Source organism: Thamnophis elegans, chromosome 2 (assembly GCF_009769535.1).
Source record: "Thamnophis elegans isolate rThaEle1 chromosome 2, rThaEle1.pri, whole genome shotgun sequence".
Lineage (NCBI taxonomy): Eukaryota > Metazoa > Chordata > Lepidosauria > Squamata > Colubridae > Thamnophis > Thamnophis elegans.
In genome coordinates this window covers 151,923,333-151,936,041 of record NC_045542.1, presented here as the reverse complement: position 1 = coordinate 151,936,041, position 12,709 = coordinate 151,923,333, and the positions used below count along the sequence as shown (strand labels likewise).

At 38.4% G+C, this 12,709-nt stretch overlaps 1 protein-coding gene across 1 annotated transcript; it reads right to left on the bottom strand.

The window, feature by feature from the left end:
- Nucleotides 1-10,319: 10,319 nt before the first annotated feature.
- Nucleotides 10,320-11,270, bottom strand: LOC116524083 (vomeronasal type-2 receptor 26-like). Its single transcript, XM_032239171.1, has one exon. The coding sequence runs from the start codon at nucleotides 11,268-11,270 to the stop codon at nucleotides 10,320-10,322; it is 951 nt and encodes a 316-aa protein (XP_032095062.1).
- Between the last annotated feature and the right edge of the window lie 1,439 nt (nucleotides 11,271-12,709).

The following is a 12,709-nucleotide window of genomic DNA, read 5'->3' as shown; positions in this document are numbered from 1 at the left end:
GCTTTGAGTCTTATCAGGTATTATAAACAAATTCCAAACCCTTCCATTGCAAGGTCAGTGAAACCAAGTGAAGCAGAACAACGGATACATTGTATCCAAAACAGAAGCAAAGTTCAGACTTTGGCTTCCAGGTGGCAGATTCAATAATTAGTCAATTGTTATTTTTTGGTTTCCTTTAAATATCTTTCATATAGTTTTAACCAATAGAAGGAAAAATTTGTTGAAGTAAGAGAAGAAATTTAGTTTAGCCAACAACAACAAAAAATTAGGGTAGTAAAAAGGAAAAAATAGAAAAAAAGATCAGTCCATAGACTACAAGCAGGGAGACAGGAAATGTTGCAATTACTTCAATCCACAAAACGTTGTTACTAACTAGAGCAGGAAATCTTCTAGTAGCAGTCCAATAAGTGTCAAAATTACTGCTTTATTCTTACTTTGGGGACTAGTTGTTTTTGTTTTTTTTTAAGAAAAAAAGTTTCTTAACACGGATCTTCTGAAAGTAAAAAAAGAAAAAAAAACTTCACCAGATGGAACACTTTCGCTTCGTCTCTTCCTTCAGGAGCCGTCTCCGACTATGCCAGCCTGGGGGCTGCCTCTTTGTCCTCAGTTGGAAGCACTACCCTTGGGTCAAACAGGGACTTTGCGATGTCCCTGTGACCAGCAAGGCTTTGGCTTCCCTGTCACCGTCTCTTCGGGACGGTTTAGGTCTTAACGGACCGTCCAAAGACAAAAGTTTCATCAACGGACCCAGACTGTCGGGTCCGTGCGATGTGTCGTCGCGACGTTGGCTCCTCCCACCCTTCATTTAGCCACATTTTTTAAGCCACATGCATGAGCAAAGCACATGCATGGAACGTCAGGCACATCTGTGGAAGGTGCACATGCCCACAAAGTGAGCATGCACACACGGGGCGAACCGGTGGTAAATGTATGTGAATCCCACCTGTGGGTTCGATACTCCAGATCATGATATATAGAACAATCTATTGGAGGCACCTGTTAAATGTCTTATATCTTTTAGAATGTGTCTTACGCTTCTAGTCGTTCTTGTCTCTTTCTGTCCTTTCTATCCTTTCTTCCCTTTTGTTCTTGCACCTTCTCGTTCTGCCCACTCCTTTTCCCATCCTCACTCTTTCTTCTTGATCTAAAGCTTTTTCACATGCATCTCTTTTGGCAATATTTGCCTTCTTGTATAGTTTGTATGGATTCTGAATATTCTGTCTAGTTCTCGTACATCATGCTTCTTTTTTCTGTAATACTCCAGCCAGCAGCTCTATCATCACCTCAATCAGAGCTTCCTCTTTCTCTTCCACAATATTCTGAAATATCAGAGAATAAGCTGCCTTTTCCATCTCAACAAAGATAACTGTCTCTTCTAATTTTCTATTAGCTTGTGGTAGCTTTTCATCCATTTCGTCCATTTTTTCTCCTGTTTGCTCAGCCCTTATTTCTATTTTCTGTATCCTCTGTTCATTCTTCATTATCATTTGTTGGAAATTCCCTACCTTTTCATCCATCTTATGTATATCCCTCTTCATGTCCCCCATTTCATTTTTGATCTCATCAGGGTATTTTGACATAACTTCCTGACTTTTGGTCATGGCTTCTTGGATCGATAGTAACATCGTTTCTATACTCTGCATGGAGCCTGACTTCTTCAGGCCTAACTAACAGGCCTCAATTGTTAATTAGATGGGATTGATGCCTCCGATGATGTTGCTGATGAGGATGTAGATGAGATTTTCTTTCCTATCTTTGATATGTTCGATGCAGGGGTGGATTTCAATTTTTTTTACCACCTGTTCTGTGGGCGTGGCCTATTTTGTGGCCATGGCTCAGGGGTCATATGACTGGGTGGGCATGGCCAACTTGATGTTATTCACCAGGAGATGCCATGGATTGGGTAAAATTGGTGAAGCCCACTTAACAACGCTCTTGCTTAGCAACCAAAATTTTGGGCTCAATTGTAGTCATAAGTCAAGGACTATCTGTGTCTTCCTCTGCATGGCAGCCTTGTGCTAGTAAACTCCTTTTTCTTTCTGGCAATTTTCCTGTCTGTTAGAGGCACCAAAATAATGCAGACAATGTAAGGTTTCTTGCTGCAGCAGGGGGTTGGACTAGATGACCTCTGAGTAGACTTCTAGACCTAAATTTCTCTGCTGTTTTTCTTTCTTTTCTTTTTACCCTTCCCTCTGTGGGAAGGAATCAACCCCCCCCCAATAAAATATTACTCTCAGAAAGGCTCATTCCACATGCCTGCCAGATAGATAATGAGTCTATATAAAGTTTGGTTCCATTCACAAGCCGGAAATCATCCAAACCCTTTTAGTAATGCAAAGCCCATATTGCACAAACCCCTAAACTTCAAAAACATAGAACCATATAAGAATCCTAGTTTTTATCCAGTTTGTTGTTCAGTTGACCCAGAAACAAAGTGCTGAATGTCACTTTGCAAACTTCCTTTTGAGCTTTTCAATTTAAAGCATGTTTCAATTTAAAGTTTGCAGCATTAAGACTTTTGGATTTCAACTCCCAGAATTCCATGGCCAGCAAAGCAACCTTGGCAACTTTAATACTTGTGGACTTCAACTCTCAGAATTCTACAGCCAGGCATGCTCGGTTCCAATTTAAAGCAACAGCATTTTTTTCTACTTTGCTGAATCCCGGTTAAAAAGTGAGATTCCTTCTTTCTTTTTATTTCTTTTTATTTCTCCCTTCCCTTTCTTCCTCCCTTTCCAAGGTGGCGCAGTGGTTAAATGCAGCACTGCAGGCTACTGCTAGATCAGCAGGTCAGCGGTTCAAATCTCACCGGCTCAGGGTTGACTCAGCCTTCCATCCTTCCGAGGTGGGTAAAATGAGGACCCGGATTGTTGGGGGCAATATGCTGATTCTCTGTAAACCGCTTAGAGAGGCCTGAAAGGCCTATGAAGCAGTATATAAGTCTACTGCTATTGCTATTCCCCTCCTCTTTAATTTTAAAACCTCTTTTCCCTTGCCTGAACTGGGCATGGAAAAAGGGCTTAAAAAAGCTTCTGACAGAGGTTCGGGGGCATGGCCAAACCACCATTACTACCGGACTGGTAGTAAGAGCTTCCTCCATTTCTTCTTACTTCAGCAGTCAAATTTATAGTCCACATTAAATTTATCCACACTGTTACTATTGTAGTCCTTTGGGAGTTGTTTTGCAAATTAAAGTTCATAATCCATCGAAGCGACAAAACCCATCAACCTTCCAAGCTTTCCCCCAAAATAATATCTAGATGGATGTATAGTTTTAAGTTCATCAAGAATATTTCTCTTCTTTTTTCACATTTCCACATTCAAATTGGTTTATGTCCTCTCTGAATATCACAAGAGTCTTTATGGAGTATTTATAAATATTGCATCAGTAAGCAATATTAATAAATATTAATAGTAAGCGTATTCCTAGTAGTCTTTGATTTTTTAAAAAGTTCTTTCAAAATAATTAGTCTAGGCTTTCTTCTAGTTCAGTCTCTGTTTTTTTTTTCCAGTCGCTGTGTTAAAATTTTTGGATATGTCAGTAGCAATGAAAGCTTAGTTGCCGCTACTCTCGTTGAGTGAAAATCCTGCTCCACCCCTTTTTTGAGTCCCACTTTCACAGTTTTCTAGTGCTATATCAGGGTAAATTCATTTGCAGAAGATTAGAAAGTTCTCACTTAGTGTAGCCATGTTGCTCTTTGATTTTTATCTTCCTGTCTCTTACCAAGCTGTCACAGCTTCTGATCAGCCATGATGACCATCGTCTCTCCAGTTGGCTCCAAGGGGCTTCCCGATGTTCTAGCAGATTATCTTAATCCATGCAGTGTTTTGGGCATCCCCTCTACCTTCGCTTTTTCCTCCAGAAATAAAGCTGCTCTAATGTTCATGTTTCATATTTTATTTCTATTCTTAGTATATGGAATGTTATCTATTTGTCTGCTTTTCTCTTTCTTGGTCTCTCTCATTTATATAATTATGAGTGATCTTAAATTATCCAGCCAGAAGAGACCAATCAAATACATACAGCATTTGACATTAACTCTTTTTAAAAACAAAGTCAGAACATCACCCAGAAAATAATATATAACACCAGCACACCAATCAATATAGTAACAAAAACACAGACAATCATTAGCCATAGTCTTTGATTTAATATAAAACCTTATCAGAACATCTCTGGTAACTGTTTATCTGGCCCGGTTTCAGAAATTTTTATTAATGTCATTGATGATTCTCATGTTTTTCAGAATATGACAATTGAGGGATATGGTTATTTCAAATAGTTTGAGTTGTTTTAACAACTTTTTACTCAATTATTATAATTCAAAATTCATATGGAATGAATAAAGATAAGCAACAACACATAAAACATTACTTCAAACTATGTGATTAAATCCTGAATTTAAACTGAACAAAAATAAAGCCCAATATAAGGAACCTTAGTGAGTTTTCATCATCAGATGTTCTTTGGTGTTCAGGTCAGGTCTCAGGATAATAATGTAGCATTTGGGGATAAAGATGCAGCCCAGTAAACCCAAGCTGGAAGCCAGGATGGAGAAGATCTGCACAGCCACCATATATTTCCCCTTGGTGCTCAGGTAGGTGGGGACAAAGGAGATCCAAACACTGCAAAAAACCAACATGCTGAAGGTGATCAGTTTGGCTTCATTGAAGGTCCCTGGCAGCTTTCGAGCCAGAAATGCCACAAAGAAGCAAATGGCAGCCAGGAAACCCATGTAGCCAAGGGCAGAGTAGAACATGGTGACAGAGCCTTCATTGCATTGCAGCAGGATCTGTCCTTGTTGGGAATGAAAGTCAGAATCTGGGAATGGGGCAAAGATTGCCAGCCACATGATACAGATGCATACTTGAATACCAGAGCAGGATAAAACAATAGAGTTGGCCAGACTCTTCCCCAGCCATTTGCTCATGACACTGCCTGGCTTCGTGGCCAAAAATGCAACGACCACCATAATTGTCTTTGCCAGCAAGGAAGAGACGGCAACTGAGAAAATGAAACTGAAGGTGACTTGCCGAAGAAGGCAAGTCACTTTCTTGGGATGACCAATAAACAGAAGGGGGGTCAAGAAAGCAAGCAAGAGGTAGATCAGAAGAATGTAGGTGAGCTCCCGGTTGTTAGCTTTGACTATGGGAGTTTCTCGGTATTTAATGAAGATTCCCAGAATAAAGGCGGTGGTTAGGGACAAAGCAATGGCAAAGAAAGCCAGGATGAATCCCAACAATTCGTCATAGGATAAGAAGCTTATAGTTTTCGGGTCACACTGATCTTGCTTCTTATTGGAATACTGGTCATCTGGACACTTTTCACAATGGGCTGCATCTTGGAAAAAAATGGTTAGTATGTATTTGTTTCTGCAACTGTAGGAGCATGAAAACCACATCAGAAATCAATTACTTTATTTTCACAAAATAACATAATAATTCTGCCCAGGGATATTCATATGACACAACATTAGTTATATTTATCAACAACCTTTTGAAAGGCCGAAGATGAATGTGATTATTACCTCTCAAAACATCTTTCCTAAAACCAAGCCAAACCAAGTCAAAAGATATCAGCAATCTTTCATTATTTATTTTAATGCTCACATCATCATACAAATTTCCTGATAGTGAACAATATTTGAAAAGTTTTCAGATGCCTTCAAGAAATGTAATCAAATACGCCCAAAAAGCAATAAAGAATTTTGATTGAATCCTGATTTTTTGCTATTTTTGGAGCCACCTACTGTACCTTCTTGCACAGAATATGTTCCTTCCATACACAGAGAACAGTCATAGCAGCAAACTGGGGCTCCCTCTCTCACAAGCTTGGTGTAACCCCGAGAGCAACTATCTGTACATCTTGAATAAGGCACCAACTAAACAGAAATAGAAAGATTATTTCAGAGCAATGTATGACTTAGAAGGATTTACTGAAATCAACTGGTTTCCAGAAGCCCAAGAGCCCACCGAGCAAAACTAGTCAAGAAGTAATGGCATGAACTTTAATTACTCTACTTGCAAGGGGCAAATGAAAGGCCATTCTCTTTCTCTATCAATCTCCATTGTAGATCCCAAAACAGATTCATTGCCTTAGCTCCATTACAAAAAGTGTTTCTCCTTATGACATATATGAGAATGTTATAACATATATAGATATAGATACAGATATTTTTCTCCATCTTTGCTTTCTCAGGAAACCTCCAACATCTAACTTTCTCTAGACTCCTTATCTTTCTCTCAAACAACTGACCATTGTATCATCATATGTAATAAAAGGTCGTATTCAGCCGGTTTGGACTGGTTCACCCAAACCGGTAGTGGAAATCATGGGGGAGAATCACCACCCCCGCCCACCTGCCCTGGCTCTATGCCATCCTATTTAGGCACATTTTTGTGGCCGGGTGCATGCGTGCATGCAAAGTGCTAGCACGCAAGGTCAGGCGCATGTATAGAAGGTGAGCCCGCAAAGCGAGCAGACACACAAAGGGCAAATTGGTGGTAACAAAATGTGAAACCCACCACTGATGTAAATGACTTTTTAAGCTGCCCTCTTTTCCCTCACCACATTCTTAATGATAACTTTCTCTTATGCAATTCAGTGGGCTAAACCCATCATATTCTGGATTGTCTCTCAGACAACTGATCTTTCGTTTCCCTTGAAGATGTTTCACTTCTCATTCCAGAAGCTTCTTCAGTTCTGATTGAATGGTGGGGTATGGAAGGATTTATAATCCTTGCAGTCATCTGGTTGTTTCTGAAAGTTGTTGAGACCACTTGGAATTTTTCTGTGCCATCAGGGTCACCTGAATAGTGCAAATTGGTGTGGAATCTTCCTACAATTACTGAATCTATATCCTTATAGTAAGTAAGTAAATTTAAGGAAGAAATCTGGACATGGCTTAGCAGTATTAAGCAGTCTACTGCTGTGTGAAGTAAACTTTCAGTCTGTCTGGGCTTGTCTGCTGATATGAAACTAACTTTTTGTGTTTGCCTGTATCTCTCCTGCCTTGTGTTTACTTGGAAGAACCACTTGTTGGTATTGTACATTTATTCATCTATTCCTATGTACATAAAGAAATTAATGAATCCAGCTGAATCAGTTATCTGTGTGTGTTTTCTGGATTTGAATTTGTGCAAAAAATTCTGACAATATCTAATACATTAATCAGGCTTTAAGTTCTCTTATATGGCAGTTATCTCAATTGGCCTCAATAAGAATTATTTTTTTCTGCTCAAAAAGAAATAATTCTTATTAAGATAAATAAAAAAGCAAAATCCCAGCAGCCTCAACTACTTTGTTAAATAATGTTGGCCATTGGATGGTACTTTGATTGACAGAAATCTTGACTTCTGAGGAGGCTTGTCTTTCTACATATCCAATTTTCATCCCCGCTTCTGATTTGTTCAAAAGTGATATCCACTGCATGATATCAAAGGCACCAACAGCAACTTCATTTTCTTCAAAAGAAATACCATCTTTGGAAATATTTTGATGTTGGAAGCTTCTCAGGAACCTATGAAGCTGCAGAAACATAGAAAGCAACATGGCAATTTGAGCCGTTATTAAATGTTATTCTTGCTATTATTCTGGATTTGAGGTACTCTGAATAATTCAACCTCTTCAAACCACCACTACCATCTGAAACATTGATTCTGATATTTCATGGGACGTTTCTTTCAGTCATTCCCCAGGAATTTACACTCTTTTTCAAAAAACTATGTCACATGGACAAGGTCGCCCTACAAAGTGATCTTTTTTTGGGGGGGGGGCTTAATTAATTTTATTCTTGTTTTTATATGGTGTTTTTTTTTAACTTTGTTAAAATGTTTTTATTTTCCATTTTTCATTTTCATACAGTCACATATATACTGTACATAACCGGGGCCATACAACATTAAACAATAATCACAGCAGTTCCTCTTGTCAACAATACCCCCAGAAATATAAATAAAATAAAACTCAAACTCAAACTCAAATAGAAACCCAATATACCTCTTCCGCTCTCCATACACCTCTTTCTTCTGCCCCCTCCAACTTACTATCTTCCCTCCATCATTCCCCTCTACCCTACTTCCCCTCCCCCTCTACCACTCCTCTCTCCCAGTCCACTCCCTCCCTTCCTTCTCACCCTCCCTCCCATCCTCTCTCCCACCCTCTCTACCCCTCTTCCTTCTATCCCACTCCTCCTCCCCTTGGTGTATTTCTATTATATGTCAATGTATTCAGCTTGTCCTATTTTTACGGAGAAAGTAAAGAGAAACAGTATACATGTGAAATTGCATTACGTTGAAATCTAACATATACATTGATCTTAGCTTCTTCCTGTTACACTAACTTTGAACAATTTAAATCATTCCTGATCTTAAGCATAGGCTATCTGTAATTTCTTAGTCCCATATTTGTTTTGTATATAGTCAATCCATTTTTCCCAGTCTCGTTTATATCTTTCATTTGAATGATCTTTCAGATATGCCGATATTTTAGCCATCTCGGCTAAGTTTGTAACTTTCAATGTCTATTCTTGAGTTGTAGGCAAGTCTTCCTTCTTCCAGTATTGCACCACCAACAGCCTTGCCGCCGTTATTAGGTGCAGAACCAAGTTAGTCTCTACCACTGTAAAGTCAGTACATATATCTAGTAAAAATAACTGAGGAGTAAACTTTATCCTTCTTTTAAAGATATTTTGCATAATCCACCATATTTTTATCCAAAATGCCTTAACCTTTTGACAGGTCCACCATATATGAAAATATGTAGCATCGAGAGAATCCATCTGTATTAGTACATTATATATCCTCTTTATATGCATTAAACTTTGATCTCTTATTTGTTTAAACAAATTATCCTCAACTTGGATAAAACCAATTTTTTGATCTATTTTCCACCTGGCCTGTAATTGCCCATACTGGAACCATGTTTGAACTACCTTCTCCTCTTTTAATACCTCTAAAGATTTTAGTTGTAGAACCCCCCTTTCCAAATTGAGAAGCTGTCTGTAGGTAGTTCTATCCTGTTTTTGTGCTATATTCATATTTTCAATTGCGTGTCTAGGAATTGCCCACATGGGTATGTTGTCATTTAATTTATATTGGTATTTTTTCCAGACCCGCAGTAAAGCATTTCTTAAAATATGACTTTTAAAATTCTTATCCAATTTTTTGTTGAATAACAGATAAGCATGCCAACCATATCCCAGATCATGTCCCTCAATATTCAGTATTCTATCATTAATTAAATGAGTCCAATCACTAATTACAGATAGTGCCACTGCATCATAATATAGTTTTAGGTTAGGTAATTTCAAGCCTCCTCTCTCCCGTACATCTTGCATTATTTTCATCTTTACCCTCGGCTTCTTTCCTGCCCATACAAATTTGTTGATACCCTTCTGCCATTCTAAAAGATTCACATCTTTTTAAATTATAGGTAACATTTCCTCATGGAGGAAAAATCCTGCTCCACTCCTTTTTTTGAATCCCATTTTCACAGTTTTCTAGTGCTATATCAGGGTAAATTCATTTGCAGAAGATTAGAGATTTCTCACCCAGGGCAGCCATGTTCCTCTTTGATTTTTATCTTCCTGTCTCTCACCAGCTTTGGGTTGGCCATGATGACCATCTTCTATCCAGTGGGCTCAAAGGGGTTTCCCTATGTCCTATCAGGAGATTGCCTTTCTCCATATAGTCTTTGGGGCTTCCCCTCTACCTTTGCTAACCCCTCTGGGGTTAAAGTTGCTCTGAAGTTCATGTTGATATTTTATCTATTCTTAATATATATAATGTTATCTGTTTCTCTGTTTTTCTCTTTCCTGATCTCTCCCATGTATCTATCTATCTCATTTATCTAACTATGAGTGATCTAATATTATCCAGCCATAAGAGATCATTCAAATACATACAGTATTTGAAATAAACTATTTTTGAAACAAAGTCAGAACATCATCAAAGAAAATAATATACAACACCAGCACACCAATACATAGTAACAAAAACCACATACCATTATTAGCAATAGTCTTTGATTTAATATAAAACCTTATCACAACATCTCTGGTAACTGTTTATCTGGCCAGGTTTCAGAAATTTTTATTAATGTCATTGATGATTGTTATGTTTTTCAGATTATGACAATTGAAGGATATGGTTATTTCAAATAGTTTGAGTTGTTTTAATAAATTTTTACTCAGTTATTATAATTAAAAATGTATATGGAATGAAGAAATATAAGCAACAACACATAAAAAATTACTTCAAAGTATGTGATTTTATACTGCATGTAAACTGAACAAAAATAAAAAACAATATAAGGAGCCTTAGTGAGTTTTCATCATCAGATGTTCTTTGGTGTTCAGGGCAGGTCTCAGGATAATAATGTAGCATTTGGGGATAAAGATGCAGCCCAGTAAACCCAAGCTGGAGGCCAGGATGGAGAAGATCTGCACAGCCAACATATATTTCCCCTTGGTGCTCAGGTAGGTGGGGACAAAGGAGATCCAAACACTGCAAAAAACCAACATGCTGAAGGTGATCAGTTTGGCTTCATTGAAGGTCCCTGGCAGCTTTCGAGCCAGAAATGCCACAAAGAAGCAAATGGCAGCCAGGAAACCCATGTAGCCAAGAGCAGAGTAGAACATGGTGACAGAGCCTTCATTGCATTGCAGCAGGATCTGTCCTGGTTGGGAATGAAAGTCAGAATCTGGGAATGGGGGAAAGATTCCCAGCCATATGATACAGATGCATACTTGAATACCAGAGCAGGATAAAACAATAGAGTTGGCCAGACTCTTCCCCAGCCATTTCCTCATGACACTGCCTGGCTTCGTGGCCAAAAATGCAACTACCACCATAATAGTCTTTGCCAGCAAGGAAGAGACAGCAAGTGAGAAAATGAAACTGAAGGTGACTTGCCTAAGAAGGCAAGTCACTTTCTTGGGATGACCAATAAATAGAAGGGGGGTCAAGAAAGCAAGCAAGAGGGAGATCAGAAGAATGTAGGTGAGGTCCCGGTTGTTAGCTTTGACTATGGGAGTTTCTTGGTATTTAATGAAGATCCCCAGAATAAAGGCGGTGGGTAGAGTCAAAGCAATGGCAAAGAAAGCCAGGATGAATCCCAACAATTCGTCATAAGATAAGAAGCTTATGGTTTTGGGGACACACTGATCTCGGTTCTTATTGGAATACTTGTCATCTGGACACTTTTCACAATGGGCTGCATCTGGAAAAAAATGGTTAGCATGTATCTGTTTCTGCAACTGTAGGAGCATGAAAACTACATCAGAAATTAATTACTTCATTTTCAAGAAATAACATAATATTTCTGCCCAGGGATATCCACAATATACAACATTAGTTAAAATTATCTACACTGTTTTGAAAGGCTGAAGATGAATGTGATTATCAGCTCTCAAATCTTATCCTCTTTCCTAAAACCAAACAAGAAAGTAACAAGTCAAATGCTCACATTATCATACAAAATTTGGTCTCTTTGAAAGATTTGGGAATGCTTTAAGGAAGTTTATGTTTTTCTTGCTTCTTTATCCAACATTCCCCCAAAACAATAGAGAATATTTATTATATCCTGATTGTTTAAATGCTTTTTGGAGCCATCTACTGTACCTTCTTGCACAGAGTATGTTCCTTCCATACACAGAGAACAGTCGTAGCAGCAAACTGGGGCTCCCTCTCTCACAAGCTTGGTGTAACCCAGGGAACAACTTTCTGTACATCTTGAATAAGGCACCATCTAAACATATTTCAGGGAAATGTATGAATTCGAAGGGTTTATTGAAATCAACTGCTTCCAGAAGGCCAGAAGCACATTGAGCAATATATATATATATATATATATATATATATATATATATATATATATATATATATATATATATATATATATATATATATATATATATATATATATATATATATATATATATATATATATATATATATATATATATATATATATATACCACCCCTGCCCAACTGCCTTGGCTCTATGCCATACTATTTAGGCACGTTTTTGTGGCCCGGCACATGAACGCAAGCAAAGTGCTAGCGTGCAAGGCCAGGTGCATGCATGGAAGGGGCGCCCAGGAAGCAAGCAGACACGTGTAGGGCAAATTGGTGGTAACAAAATGTGAAACCCACCACTGATGTAAATGGCTTTTTAAGCTGCCCTCATTTCCCTCACCACATTGTTAATGATATCTTTCTTTTATGCAATTCAGTGGACTAAACCCTTCATATTCTGGATTGTCTCCCAGATAACTGATCTTTGCTTTCCCTTGAAGACGTGTAGCTTCTCAGTTCCAGGAGCTTCTTCAGTTCTGACTGAATGGTGGAGTATGGAAGGATTTATATTCCTTGCAGTCATCTGGTGGTTTCTCAAAGTTGTTGAGGGCACTCGGAATTTATCTCCGCCATCAGGGTCACGTGAATAGTGCAAATGGGTGTGGAACCTTCCTGCAATTGCTGAATTTGTATCCTTATAGTAAGCAAGTAAACTTAAGTAAGAAATCTGGGCATGGCTTAGCAGTATTAAACAGTCTGCTGCTCTGTGAAGTAAACTATCAGTCTATCTGGGCTTCTCTGCTGATATGAAACTAACTGCTTGTGTTTGCCTGTAACTCTCCTGCCTTGTGATTACTTGGAAGAACCACCTGTTGGTATTGTACATTTATTCATCTATTCTTACATATAT